Raw genomic sequence first — 12,122 nt, 5'->3', positions numbered from 1 at the left:
CAAGTTCATGTAATTGTAGGGTTGTGGTTACAAAATTTACATTGTTGATTAACCAAAGCAAACCTGATATGAATAGTTTGTCGTATATGTTGTTAGCATTAGGTCAACTGTATTAGAATCTGCTTGACACTCATGTATTTATGGAAAATGTTACTTTTTGTCTTTTTGGGTGAGTGCAGTGGGAGACACTGTTGTACTGTTGAGGAGTGGGAACTCCATGGTTCCCTTTACTTCTATGGCTTTTTTTTTTAAATGGTTGGGGCAAGTATGTACTTCCTGAAGGTAATCTGAAACACTAGAAGTAAAACACATCCCATAGATGAACATGCTTCTGCTTGTGCAGAGAATGCAAAATTGTATTAGCCTGTTATTTGCTTCCCTTATTTGGGAGCCAGCTGATTATCTATATTTCTTTGGAAAGAATGAAAGCCACTGGAATCTGTTGCTAAATTATATTTCAGCGAGCGTTGCCACATTCAGAACGTGAAGGAAAAGTTCAGATTCTGGTATTCTAAAGTGAAAACCGCATACTGTGGCTCCACTTCAGTTTCAAATCTCACAATATGCCCCATCTTAAAATGGCCAGCATCTGTTTGGGATTTCATTTCTGTTGCCAAAAAGAGAGCTCTAAATATTTGCTTTAGTCTGTGCAGTTAAAATCATAAATCCTAACCTAGGATTAACTGGAACATACTAAATGGCATTGGCCATTTAGTCAAACCAGTCCATTTTGCTTCACCTGAGCCTCCTTTCTTTTGCCCGTCATCCAAATCTGACACGTTAATTACCTATTCCCTTCTCCTTCCAATGCTTGTCAAGTTTCTGCTGAAATGCACCAGTGGTTTTTGCTTTCAACCATTTCCTGTAGAAGCAAGTTTTACATTCTTGCCTCTCCCTTTTAGTAAAGTTTCAGCACATGAATTTATGCACCTAGAAAGGCCTAGTATTTGCATACATTTGAGTTGTGTGCAACACAGAGCAGGATTAGAGGTTAGTGAGCTTGCTCTGTTTAACTTCCCTTCCATTCCCTCCACTATTTCCCCTGTTTCTCTCTCCAATTTGTCTAGACTCAGGGGATGCACATGACATTTTCCATTATCAGTTGTTAAAGGCCAACTTTTTTCTTCCATAGGGACTTTGGAAAAATGCTTCATGAAACATTGTTTTTTATTTTGTTAGGTAGTTGAAATGTATTCAAGTGGAGGAGATCTGCACTTAGAGCTTCCAACAGGTCAACCAGAAGGCCCTAGAAAATTATGGGTGAGTACCACAAGTTCATCACTGCTCTGAAACTAATCAGTAGATATATGTGGAGCATATAAGATTATTTTACTTCCTATCTTTATAATGCTACTTTGATTTAAGGCTATTTGGAGGAATTAGGGTTCTTGCTATTGGATTTAAGTTGGTACCCACTAATTTGTTACTCATGTAATAATGATTCATCCCAAATGTTTATTGTTGGAGTTCAATCCCTTCATAGGTTTGCCTTGCAGCAGAATCTTTCACCCAGGTATCTCTCCAAAATTAAGAACCCTTTTACTTGCATCTTTCTGCAATGCCTTGGGATTTTTTACTTTCATTAAGGATACAATTCACAAATTTACTTTTTGCTGGTAAGGATGGATTGCTCTCAATCTGCATTCAGGCTAGGGACTTGAGATTTGTCTCTATTTACTTCAGTGTTTTGGATACTGCTAATTAATGGTAGAGAAACATGACCCAGAGATTACCATTCTTAGTTGAATTTGGACTGTTTCTTTTAAAAGTACATTTTAAACTACCTATTCCCTAAGCAAAGGACAAAGAAGAGAGTGGTCCTAAAGGAAGAGTACTAAATTGGGGGAAGGCCACCTATACTAAAATCTAGCAGGAGCTGGAGAATGTAGATTGGGAGCAGTTGTTTGAAGGGAAATCCACATTCGATTTGTGGGAGGCTTTGAGAGATTGATTTAGAGTTCAGGGAAGGTATGTTCTTGTGAAAATGAGGGATAGAAATGACAAGATTAGGGAACCATGTTTTGACAGATGAATATTGAGACTAGCTGAGAGGAAAAACTACACGTACATAAGGTCCAGGCGACTGAAGACATACGAAGCTCCCGAAGAATATCAGGAATGTAGGACAAATCCGAAACAAGGAATTAAGAGGACCAAAAGAGGTCATGAGATATCCTTAGCGAGCAGGGTTAAGGAAAACCCCAAAGCCTTTCCTTCATATTACATTGTATAGGACTTTGGCTCAGCCACATTTGGAATACGGCGTGCAGTTCTGGCTGCCACATTACCAAAAGGATGTGGATGCTTTGGAGAGGGTGCAGAGGAGGTTCACCAGAACGTTGCCTGGTATGGAGGATACTAGATAGGATGAGAATTAAGTAGACTAGGATTATTTCCATTGGAAAAGAGAAGTTTGGGGGTGTGGGGGGGGGGGGCCTACAAAATCATGAGTGGTGTAGACAGGGTGGATCACAAATAACTTTTTCCTCAGAATGCAGAGCTCAGTTACTAGGGGTCATGAGTTCAAAGTGAGAAGGGAAAACTTTAGGGGAGATACACTTGGAAAGTTCTTCATGCAGAGAGTAGTGGGTGCCTGGAATGCAGTGGAGGTAGTAGGGAGGGGACTGATAATGTCCTTTTAAGATTTATCTATACAGGTACATGAATGGGGCAAAGGAATGCTGATCCTTAGAAAATAGATGGCAAATTTAGATAGAGGGTATGGATCAGCGCAGGCTTGGAGGGCTGAAGGGTCTGCTCCTGTGCTGTAATGTTCTTTATTTGTTGCAAACTAGGCATCAGCCACTGACAAAAGGTCTGTCAGTTTTGATGTTGATGTGGAGATGGTAGGTCATATCTGAGGATTTGAAGTAATTTTAGTAACTAGCAAATATGGCGTATAGACACGAGTTAGGATTGCCAATAACATCAACTTGGTGAGTTTGGCTGATTCATTTTGAAGTGTTGTTTGGGAGGCCCTGTACTTCTCTAGCAGTTATGGTATAGTGAAAATTACAAGACCGCCTTTTCGGAAGAAAATTTGAAACTTCTATATGAAACAATTCTGGCAGTGTTGAAATGGAATTGATAATGAATTCCAGCACATTATTTTGGGTATTGAGTTTTCACGTTGACTAGTGAAGTTGATAGATGGAAATTCACAAGTCATGTAGTTTGTTATCATACACTCTGTGTAATCTTTTTAGAGCACCAGTAGAGAAGTTGTGATTACTATGGAAAATGGTAGATGCAACTAATTATACAGGCAACAAGAAAGGGATATCTATACTCTAACTTCTACCCCTTGACAGTCAATGATGATCTCATCACTGAATCCCCTACTGTCAACATCATGGAAGTTATCATTAACCAGAAGCTGTTTTGATTAGCCATCTAAATGAGTGACTAGAATAGCAGGTCATAGGCTAGGAATCCTGCAGCAAGTAGTTCACCACCTGATTCCCCAGAGCACATCTACGAGCTACGTAGCACAAGTCAGGAGTACTGTTTGTTTGCCTGGATAGCTGCAGCATAGACTGCATTTTAGGCTTGACACCATCCAGGAGTAAGTAATCCACTTGATAGGCGCAAACAGCCACTTCCTCTACTGACATTCAATAGCAACCATTTGCACTATCTACAAGGTGCATTGCAAAAATTCACCAAGGCTCCTCAGACAGCACCTTCCAAGTCTGCAACTGCTACCATCTCAAAAAACAAGCAGCAAATACATGGGACCACTACCTACAAATTCCCTCCAAGCCATTCTCAATCCTGACTTAGAAATATATCATTGTTCCATAGGTCAAAATCCTGGAATTCGCTTCCCTAACAGCTTTGTGGCTCTACCTATAGTGCATGTGGTTCAAGAGGGAGCTCAGCATCTTCTCCAGAGTCCACCAGGGACGAGCAGTAAATGCGTGCCCAGCCAGCAAAACCCTCATCATATGAAGAAATTTTAAAAACTTGTCAGGAAAGTAGTTAGTGACAATAATTTGGGATTTTGATCTGTGTGCACATTGCAAAATTGAAGTAGGCAAAGGTAGTCTTCTTAAGGATAAACAGCATAGACAGCACACTTTGGAAGCAACTGTAGAGCAGGCTATGCTGTGCCTAGTATTGTGCATTGTGGTCAGTAGTTAATTAATCATCCTGTTGAAGTCACCCCTAAGTAGCAGCGACTGTAGTATGACTGAATTTTACATCCGTTGTGATAGAATAATGGGTCCAAGACTTGAGGGTTAGTTAGATGGAAGAATAGTGTCTGTAGCTCCTTTTTCCTCAATGAGGGAGACTGAAAGCAGGAGACTACTGGCTAGCTAGCTTAACATCTGTCATAAGGAAGAATTTAGATTCAATCATTAAGGGCTTCTTTAGCAGAATCCTCAAATGTTTAAGGTAATTCAGCAGTATTAACATGGTTTTGAGAAAGGGAAGTCATGTTTAACTAATTTATTGGAGTTTACTGAGAAGGTAACCTGTGCTGTGGATAAAAGGCAGCCACTGAAGATTTCAGTACATAAATGCTAAGTTATGTGCTACAGATGCTAAATTTGCTGATGACCAATATAGGCAAGGAAGACTATATCCAAGCTTGTCATTTTGTGCTGCCACCCCTCCCCACATCATGCTGTTTGTTTCTCCCTCTCTTTATCTCTCCTACCCCCTCTCATCTTGTGTCTTTAACTCCATCCTTTAAATAAAATGCCCAATACTTTGCATGCTACTCTAAACGCAATATTTCCAGTGTCCTGTGTAACTGAACCATAACTTAGATGTACAGCATGGAAACGGACCCTTCGATCCAAACTGTCCATGCCCGACCAGATATCCCAACCCAATCTAGTCCCACCTGCCAGCACCTGGCCCATATCTCTCCAAACCCTTCCTATTCATGTACCCATCCAAATGCCTCTTAAATGTTGCAATTGTACCAACCTCCACCACTTCCTCTGGCAGCTCATTCCATACATGTACCACCCTGTGTGTGGAAAAGTTGCCTCTTGGGTCTTTTTTCTATCTTCCCCTCTCCCCTATAACCTATGCTCTCTAGTCTGGACTCCCCGACACCAGGAAAAAGACTTTGTCTATTTATCGTATCCATGCCTCTCATAATTTTGTAAGCCTCTATAAGATCACCCCTCAGCCTCCGGTGCTCCAGGGAAAACAGCTCCAGCCTGTTCAGATTCTCCATATCACCATATAGCTCAAATCCTCCAACCCTGGCAACATCCTTGTAAATCTTTTCTGAACCCTTTCAAGTTTCACAACATCTTTCCGATAGGCAGGAGATCAGAATTGCATGCAGTATTCCAACAGTGGCCTAACCAATGTCCTGTACCGCCGCAACATGACCTCCCAACTCCTGTACTCAGTACTCTGACCAATAAGGGAAAGCCACCTTCACTATCCTATCTATCTGCGACTCCACTTTTTCAAGGAGCAATGAACCTGCACTCCAAGGTCTCTTTGTTCAGCAACGCTCCTTAGTTCCTTACCATTAAGTGTACAAGTCCTGCTAAGATTTGCTTTCCCAAAATGCAGCACCTCTCATTTATCTGAATTAAACTCCATCTGCCACTTCTCAGCCCATTGGCCCATCTGGTCAAGATCCTCTTGTAATCTGAGGTAACCTTCTTCGCTGTCCGCTACACCTCCAATACTGGTGTCATCTGCAAACTTACTAACTGTACCTCTTATGCTCACATACAAATCATTTATGTAAATGACAAAATGTAGAGGACCCAGCACTCCACTGGTTGCAGGCCTCCAGTCTGAAAAACAACTCTCCACCACCTTCTGTCTTCTACCTTTTTGAGCCAGTTCTGTTTCCAAATGGCTAGTTCTCCCTGTATTCCGTGAGATCTAACCTTGCTAATCAGTCTCCCTTGGAGAACCTTATCGAATGCCTTACTGAACTCCACATAGATCACATCTACTGCTCTGCCCTCATCAATCCTTTGTTACTTCTTCAAAAAACTCAATCAAGTTTGTGAGACATGATTTCCCACGCACAAAGCCATGTTGACTATCCCTAATCAGTCCTTGCCTTTCCAAGTACATGTACATCCTGTCCCTCAGGATTCCCTCCAACAACTTGCCCACCACCGACGTCATGCTCACTAGTCAATAGTTCCCTGGCTTGTCCTTACAACCCTTCTTAAACAGTGGCACCACGTTTGCCAAACTCCCTTCTTCCGGCACCTCACCTGTGACTATCATGATGCAAATATCTCAGCAAGAGACCCAGCAATCACTTCTCTAGCTTCCCACCAAGTTCTCTGCTACACCTGATAATGCCCTGGGGATTTATCCACCTTTTGTGTTTCAAGACATCCAGCACTTCCTCCTCTGTAATATGGACATTTTGCAAGGTGTTACCATCTATTTCCCTACACTCTATATGTTCCATATCCTTTTCCACGGTAAATACTGATGCAAAATGCTAATTTAGTGTCTTTTTTCCCCCCCCCCCCCCCCCCCCGCTTATTTTCTGCGGCTCCACACAAAAGCTGTCCTGCTGCTCTTTTGAGGGGCAGTATTCTTTTCCTAGTTACTGTTTTGTCCTTCATATATTTGTAAAACCCCTTTGGATTCTCCTTAATTCTATTTGCCAAAACTATCTCATGTTCCCTTTTTTGCCCCCCTGATTTCTCTCTCAAGTATACTCCTGCTTGCTTTATACTCTTCTAAGGATTCACTCGATCTATCCTGTCTGTACCTTACAAACGCTTCCTTTTTCTTGACCAACCCATAAATTTCTTTAGTCATCCAGCATTCCTTATACCTATCAGCCTTTCCTTTTGCCCTAACAGGAATATACATACTATGGATTCTCGTTATCTCATTCCTGAAGGCTTCCCATTTTCCAGCTGTCCCCAATCAGCTTTTGAAAGTTCTTGCCTAATACCATCAAAATTGGCCTTTCTCCAATTTAGAACATCAACTTTTAGATCTGGTCTATGCTTTTCCATCTCTATTTTAAATTTAATGGAATTATGGTCGCTGGCCCCAAAGTGCTTCCCCACTGACACCTCAGTCACCTTATCTCCCAAGAGTAGGTCAAGTTTTGCACCTTCTCTAGTAGGTACATCCACGTACTGAATCAGAAAATTGTCTTGTACACACTTAAGAAATTCCTCTCCGTCTAAACCTTTAACACTATGGCAGTCCCAGTTTGGAAAGTTAAAATCCCTTACCATAACCACCCAATTATTCTTACAGATAACTGAGATCTCCTTACAAGTTTGTTTCTCAATTTTCCTCTGACTATTAGGTCATCTATAATACAATCCCAATAAGGTGATCATCCCTTTCTTATTTCTCAGTTCCACCCAAAAACTTCCCTGTCTCTACTTTTGTATTCTGCTCCACTTGCAGTAAAAGATTATAATGTTATCTCTCTCTCTCAATTACTTGCTAAACTTGCAAAAGATTAATATGCAATTCTTTCATGGTCATAGTTGTAAATCTCCTCTGTTCCCTTGGTATCTGATCTCTGCAATCTTTCTCCACTTAAAAATAAAAAGAAAGCATATTATTTGCTGCAAAAATAGACAGGTTCATTTTCCCATGTGAGTTTGCCACGTTATTCCCATTCACTTTTAGCAGCCCTCTCACATGCTCCTCAACTTACTTTGCCTGTCCATTTTTTATGTTGTTAGCAAGTTTGGCAGCCATACTTTACATCACTTCAAGTCATTAATACATTAGATGGGTCATATGTTTGCTTGGCCTGGTGAGGTGGTGGCTGTTTTAGGATAATGCTTGCTTTGCTGCTATGATTTTTTTTCCCATTGTGTTGAGACTATCTTATTTTGTTTACTTTGGAACTGAGTTGCAGTTTAAAAATTGAATTTTGAACAGTTTCTTAGAAAAGAGAACAAAAGAGTCTTTGCTGTTGGCCCAGAAAATTAATGCAAGGTAATTGCTGCTCTAAGACTACTGTAGACACTCCAGCACTGAGATGTTGTTTTACTTGGGAACTGGCACCTGTTTAGATGTTGAGTTGGTCAATTGAGAGTGAACCAGCACTGGTCAGCCAACCACCGAGAATGTTGAAGAAATGGGAAAGAAAACATGAACTGGCTTTGATTTAAGTTTTGTGACAGGAAACCTTTTTACTTCAGAAGCTACTAGACTGGAAATTCTGTTTTTGGTTTTGCACTCTCCAGTTATCAACTTATTGAAAGTGCGGGGAAAGAATCCAGTAGTAAGAAATAAGTAAAGCCTTCCAGAGTTATGCAGAAGTTGTTTCCATTAACTGGTGCCTTCAGAATTCAAGCAAATATACAAATATCCAATTCTGTAATACAATCCATTATTAAAAGATTTCATGCAGGCCTGGTATTTGCTGTTAATTTGTTCATCAAACTGGCAATTGTTTTTTGTTATTCTTTTAAAAGCCTATGGTGTAAGTGGAGATTTATAGCTGAAGATAATTGGGCTTAGATTGTAGATATTAGAGTTCTTTGTTCATTGTGTTCTGTTAATGTTACATGATTCTTTATTAATTTTCTTGAGTTACAAACGTTGTGCCCAAAATCCCCTCTTTGTAGGGTCTGGTTCAGAACAGTTGAGCAATTTCAAGCATCATTGGTGCAAATCCAGTGACAGGGAGGCTGGTTTGACTTGCTAACCTTGTGTCAGAACAATTGATTTTAATGTGCATAAGATCTTGTATTTTTTGTAACTAGGAGATCCCACCCTATGAAACAAAAGCTGTGATGCGAGCCAGTTTTTCTTCAAGAGAAGCAGATAATCATACAGCCTTTATCAGAATAAAAACAAATGCATCAGACAATACAGAATTTCTCATTTTACCTGTTGAAGTGGAAGTTACAACAGGTGAGTCAGATATTCATGTTTTCTCTCATTCACTTTCTCTCATGACCTTCCTGATTTTTAAAGTGAGAAAATATTCTTCTTACAGCACCCGGAATTTATTCCTCGACAGAAATGCTAGATTTTGGTACATTACGGACTCAAGGTGAGCTTCTATTTTTTTTTAATTTAAAAAGTAAAAACATTGATTTTAATTCATCTACTTCATATTTTTGTTTCAAATACTCTGGCTTCATCGGTGTTTGTGGAGCCACTTCTTTCATTCAGTTTCCACTATGTGCTTTTTCTTCCTTCTTTGTCTATCATTCTTCTACATTTCATCTCGTTGAACTATTCCTCGAAGTGAAGCACTAGTAAAATGCTGTAGATTCTGATAATCTGAAATAAATATAAAGTTCTTTGAGAAACTCAGCGGGTCTGGCAGCATTGTTTTGCTCCACTTTGTTTTTTTAATTCCTGTAATGTTAATCCCACCACTCAACACTGCCAAGAATAGACCTGTTGTAATTGAGTTTAGACCAGATCAACTTTGACTGAAACTCCTTATTTTGGTATTTAGGTCTTTCAGCATAAATGTCAACTGGTTTAATCTTGTCTCAAATGTTTGGTTACAATATTGTAGCTGTTTTAATAATCTGATACTCTCACCTAGCTATATATGTGTAATTAAAATTAACTTTTTTTTTCTTTAGCAAGTTCTTCATCTGAATAAAAAGTATGCAAAAATGATCTGATTTCTAGTTTACCAATTATAGTTCTTGGAGCAGCATCAGTGGGCGGCACGGTGGCACAGTGGTTAGCACTGCTGCCTCACAGCGCCTGAAGACCCGGGTTCAATTCCCGACTCAGGCGACTGGCTGTGTGGAGTTTGCACGTTCTCCCCGTGTCTGCGTGGGTTTCCTCCGGGTGCTCCGGTTTCCTCCCACAGTCCAAAGATGTGCGGGTCAGGTGAATTGGCCATGCTAAATTGCCCGTAGTGTTAGGTAAGGGGTAATGTAGGGGTATGGGTGGGTTTCGCTTTGGCGGGTCGGTGTGGACTTGTTGGGCCGAAGGGCCTGTTTCCACACTGTAAGTCTAAGTCTGTAAGTCTAAGTCTAAGTCATAACTGTAATTGCAAGTATACGAATAGTTTTTAAAACTCGTGCCTTCCAGTAAACTTTTATTCCAGTGTAGTCTCTAATGGAAGGAAAAAATACATTTTAATTGTAGTTTTGATTCTCAGCAATCAGCTGATGCATGTGGATAGCAAAATATTTAATCTTGTCATTTTCTCGACAGATCTTCCAAAAGTTTTAAATCTTCATTTATTAAATTCAGGAGCAAAAGATGTACCAATAACAGTAAGCTCTTACTTTCTGACTTCAGACTATAAATTATTACTTTCATATTTTTACTTGATAGTTAATGTACATGTGTTTTCTCTTTATAGAGTATTAAACCAACTCCACCAAATGAAGCTGTTACAGTAGACTTTAAACCAATTACACTGAAGGCATCAGAAACAAAATATACCAAAGTTGCAAGTATTATATTTGATGGTGAGTGTTTCCCTAAAGTAAGTATTAATTAATTTTGAACTAGATAAGGTCATTGAAATGTTTTTGTCAATTTAGACATTGCATCTTTCTCTGGAAATCTAATATGCTCTGTTCTTCCATACCATTCAAATGCTTTGCATGCAGTAGCTCAGAAAGCAAACTGCTATAGGTGGACTATAAGGAATATTAGAATTTATATTACCATGTGTAAATAAATGCCTTTTTGTTTGTATTAACTGTCTTCCTATTTGTAGCACTGACTCTAGATGGGTGTGTTCTCACAACTGTATAGTTGTTAATAAAAACAGCAGCCTGATTTTTTTTTTTTCCCCAGTGATCCCTGTTATCTTTGGCAAGGTGACTCATGACCATAAAATATAAGAGCAGAATTGATTCGGCCCATCGAGTTTTCCTATGCCATTCAATCATGGCTGATATGTTATTCGATCCATTCTCCTGCTTTCTCCTCTTAATCTTTGATCCCCTTTATTAAACAAGGGCCTATCTATCTCGTAATATATACACTCAATGGTTTGAGTGAGTACATTCTTGGAGACTATTCTTGTGCGTGTTGTGTTGAACTTGCAAAAGGTTTTCTAATCTGCTCCAGTTCCTTCCTCCTTTATTTTTTTATATATTGTATCTATGCTATCTTTTGGTTTAATCATTTGGTGCAATAACCAAAGAAGAACTTGTCCAACAAGGTTCATATTTTCTTGAAATGAGTGCCATTCTTATGTGTTGTTGAAGAATAACAGTATTGCAGCAACATTTACTTTTTCGTAATTTTTGTCTCCAGCTTTGATCCAACCTTTCTGAATCCCCCTGATATAAAATGGAGGCGTAGAACTTTGAAAGGGTAAATGCGGAAAGGATTCTTATGAAGACTAGAACTAAGGGGATCAGTTTAAAAATAAGGGGTCTTTCATTTTAAATGAGAAGTATTTTTTCTGAGGATCATGAGTCTGTAGGCCTCTCTGGCTCCCAGAAAAAAGTGGAGGCAGGCTTGTTGAATATTTGTAAAACAGAGGGTTGTGGATTCTTCACTGTATCAAGAGTCAAAAGAGTATTAGAAGTAAGCAGGAGAGTAGAGTGAATGCTACAATCAGATTAAATATAATCTCAAGAACAGGCCACTCAGCCAGTTGATATGACACCCAGCATGCTTTGTGTTGGCTGAAAGGCATTCTTTAAATGAACATTTCAAAAGAGGTCTGCATGATTAGATTAGACTTAGACTTACAGTGTGGAAACAGGCCCTTCGGCCCAACAAGTCCACACCGACCCGCCGAAGCGAAACCCACCCATACCCCTGCATTACCCCTTGAGCCTTACAAGTCAGTTTCATTATGGCATTGGAATTTTGGCCAATAACCAGATCCCATTTGCTACTGATTTAAGTCTATCAGAAATGTTTGGTCTGCTGTTCCATGCACATAGCAGCATAAGTTGCTGCTTCCTCTTACTCAAAAGGACCCCGTTTGAAACTCATTTTTTAAATGAGGTTTACAATTGAATTTTAGTTCTTGTTGGTTTTGACTTGGTTCAACAGCTTTTTGTACCCTAATGAATTGAATTTTGCATGTGGAATTTTGGCCTTGAGTATGTAATTCTCACTAATTCTCTGGAATTGTTTGCTTTAAATTTGCAATTATCTTCCTTGCTGAGCTACATTATTTTCATTCCGGTCCTTCATTGCTGTTTTTGCTCAAATCAAGCTTGAAGCCAAATGTTGTTGTT

At 39.5% G+C, this 12,122-nt stretch overlaps 1 protein-coding gene across 2 annotated transcripts in view; it reads left to right on the top strand.

Moving 5' to 3' along the window:
* Window positions 1–12,122, top strand: part of tmem131 (transmembrane protein 131) — a 211,265-nt gene that overhangs the window by 131,027 nt on the left and 68,116 nt on the right. For both annotated transcript variants that reach the window (XM_060826240.1, XM_060826238.1), the window contains 5 exons: window positions 1,180–1,260; window positions 8,697–8,847; window positions 8,933–8,989; window positions 10,123–10,184; window positions 10,274–10,382. In XM_060826240.1, coding sequence (XP_060682223.1) covers window positions 1,180–1,260; window positions 8,697–8,847; window positions 8,933–8,989; window positions 10,123–10,184; window positions 10,274–10,382 — 460 coding nt within the window. The remainder of the gene's footprint in view (window positions 1–1,179; window positions 1,261–8,696; window positions 8,848–8,932; window positions 8,990–10,122; window positions 10,185–10,273; window positions 10,383–12,122) is intronic.

This window comes from Hemiscyllium ocellatum, chromosome 6 (assembly GCF_020745735.1).
Source record: "Hemiscyllium ocellatum isolate sHemOce1 chromosome 6, sHemOce1.pat.X.cur, whole genome shotgun sequence".
In the NCBI taxonomy this organism is placed as follows: Eukaryota; Metazoa; Chordata; class Chondrichthyes; order Orectolobiformes; family Hemiscylliidae; genus Hemiscyllium; species Hemiscyllium ocellatum.
Note: the sequence above shows the minus strand (reverse complement) of the source record. Positions and strands in the feature narration are given on the sequence as shown.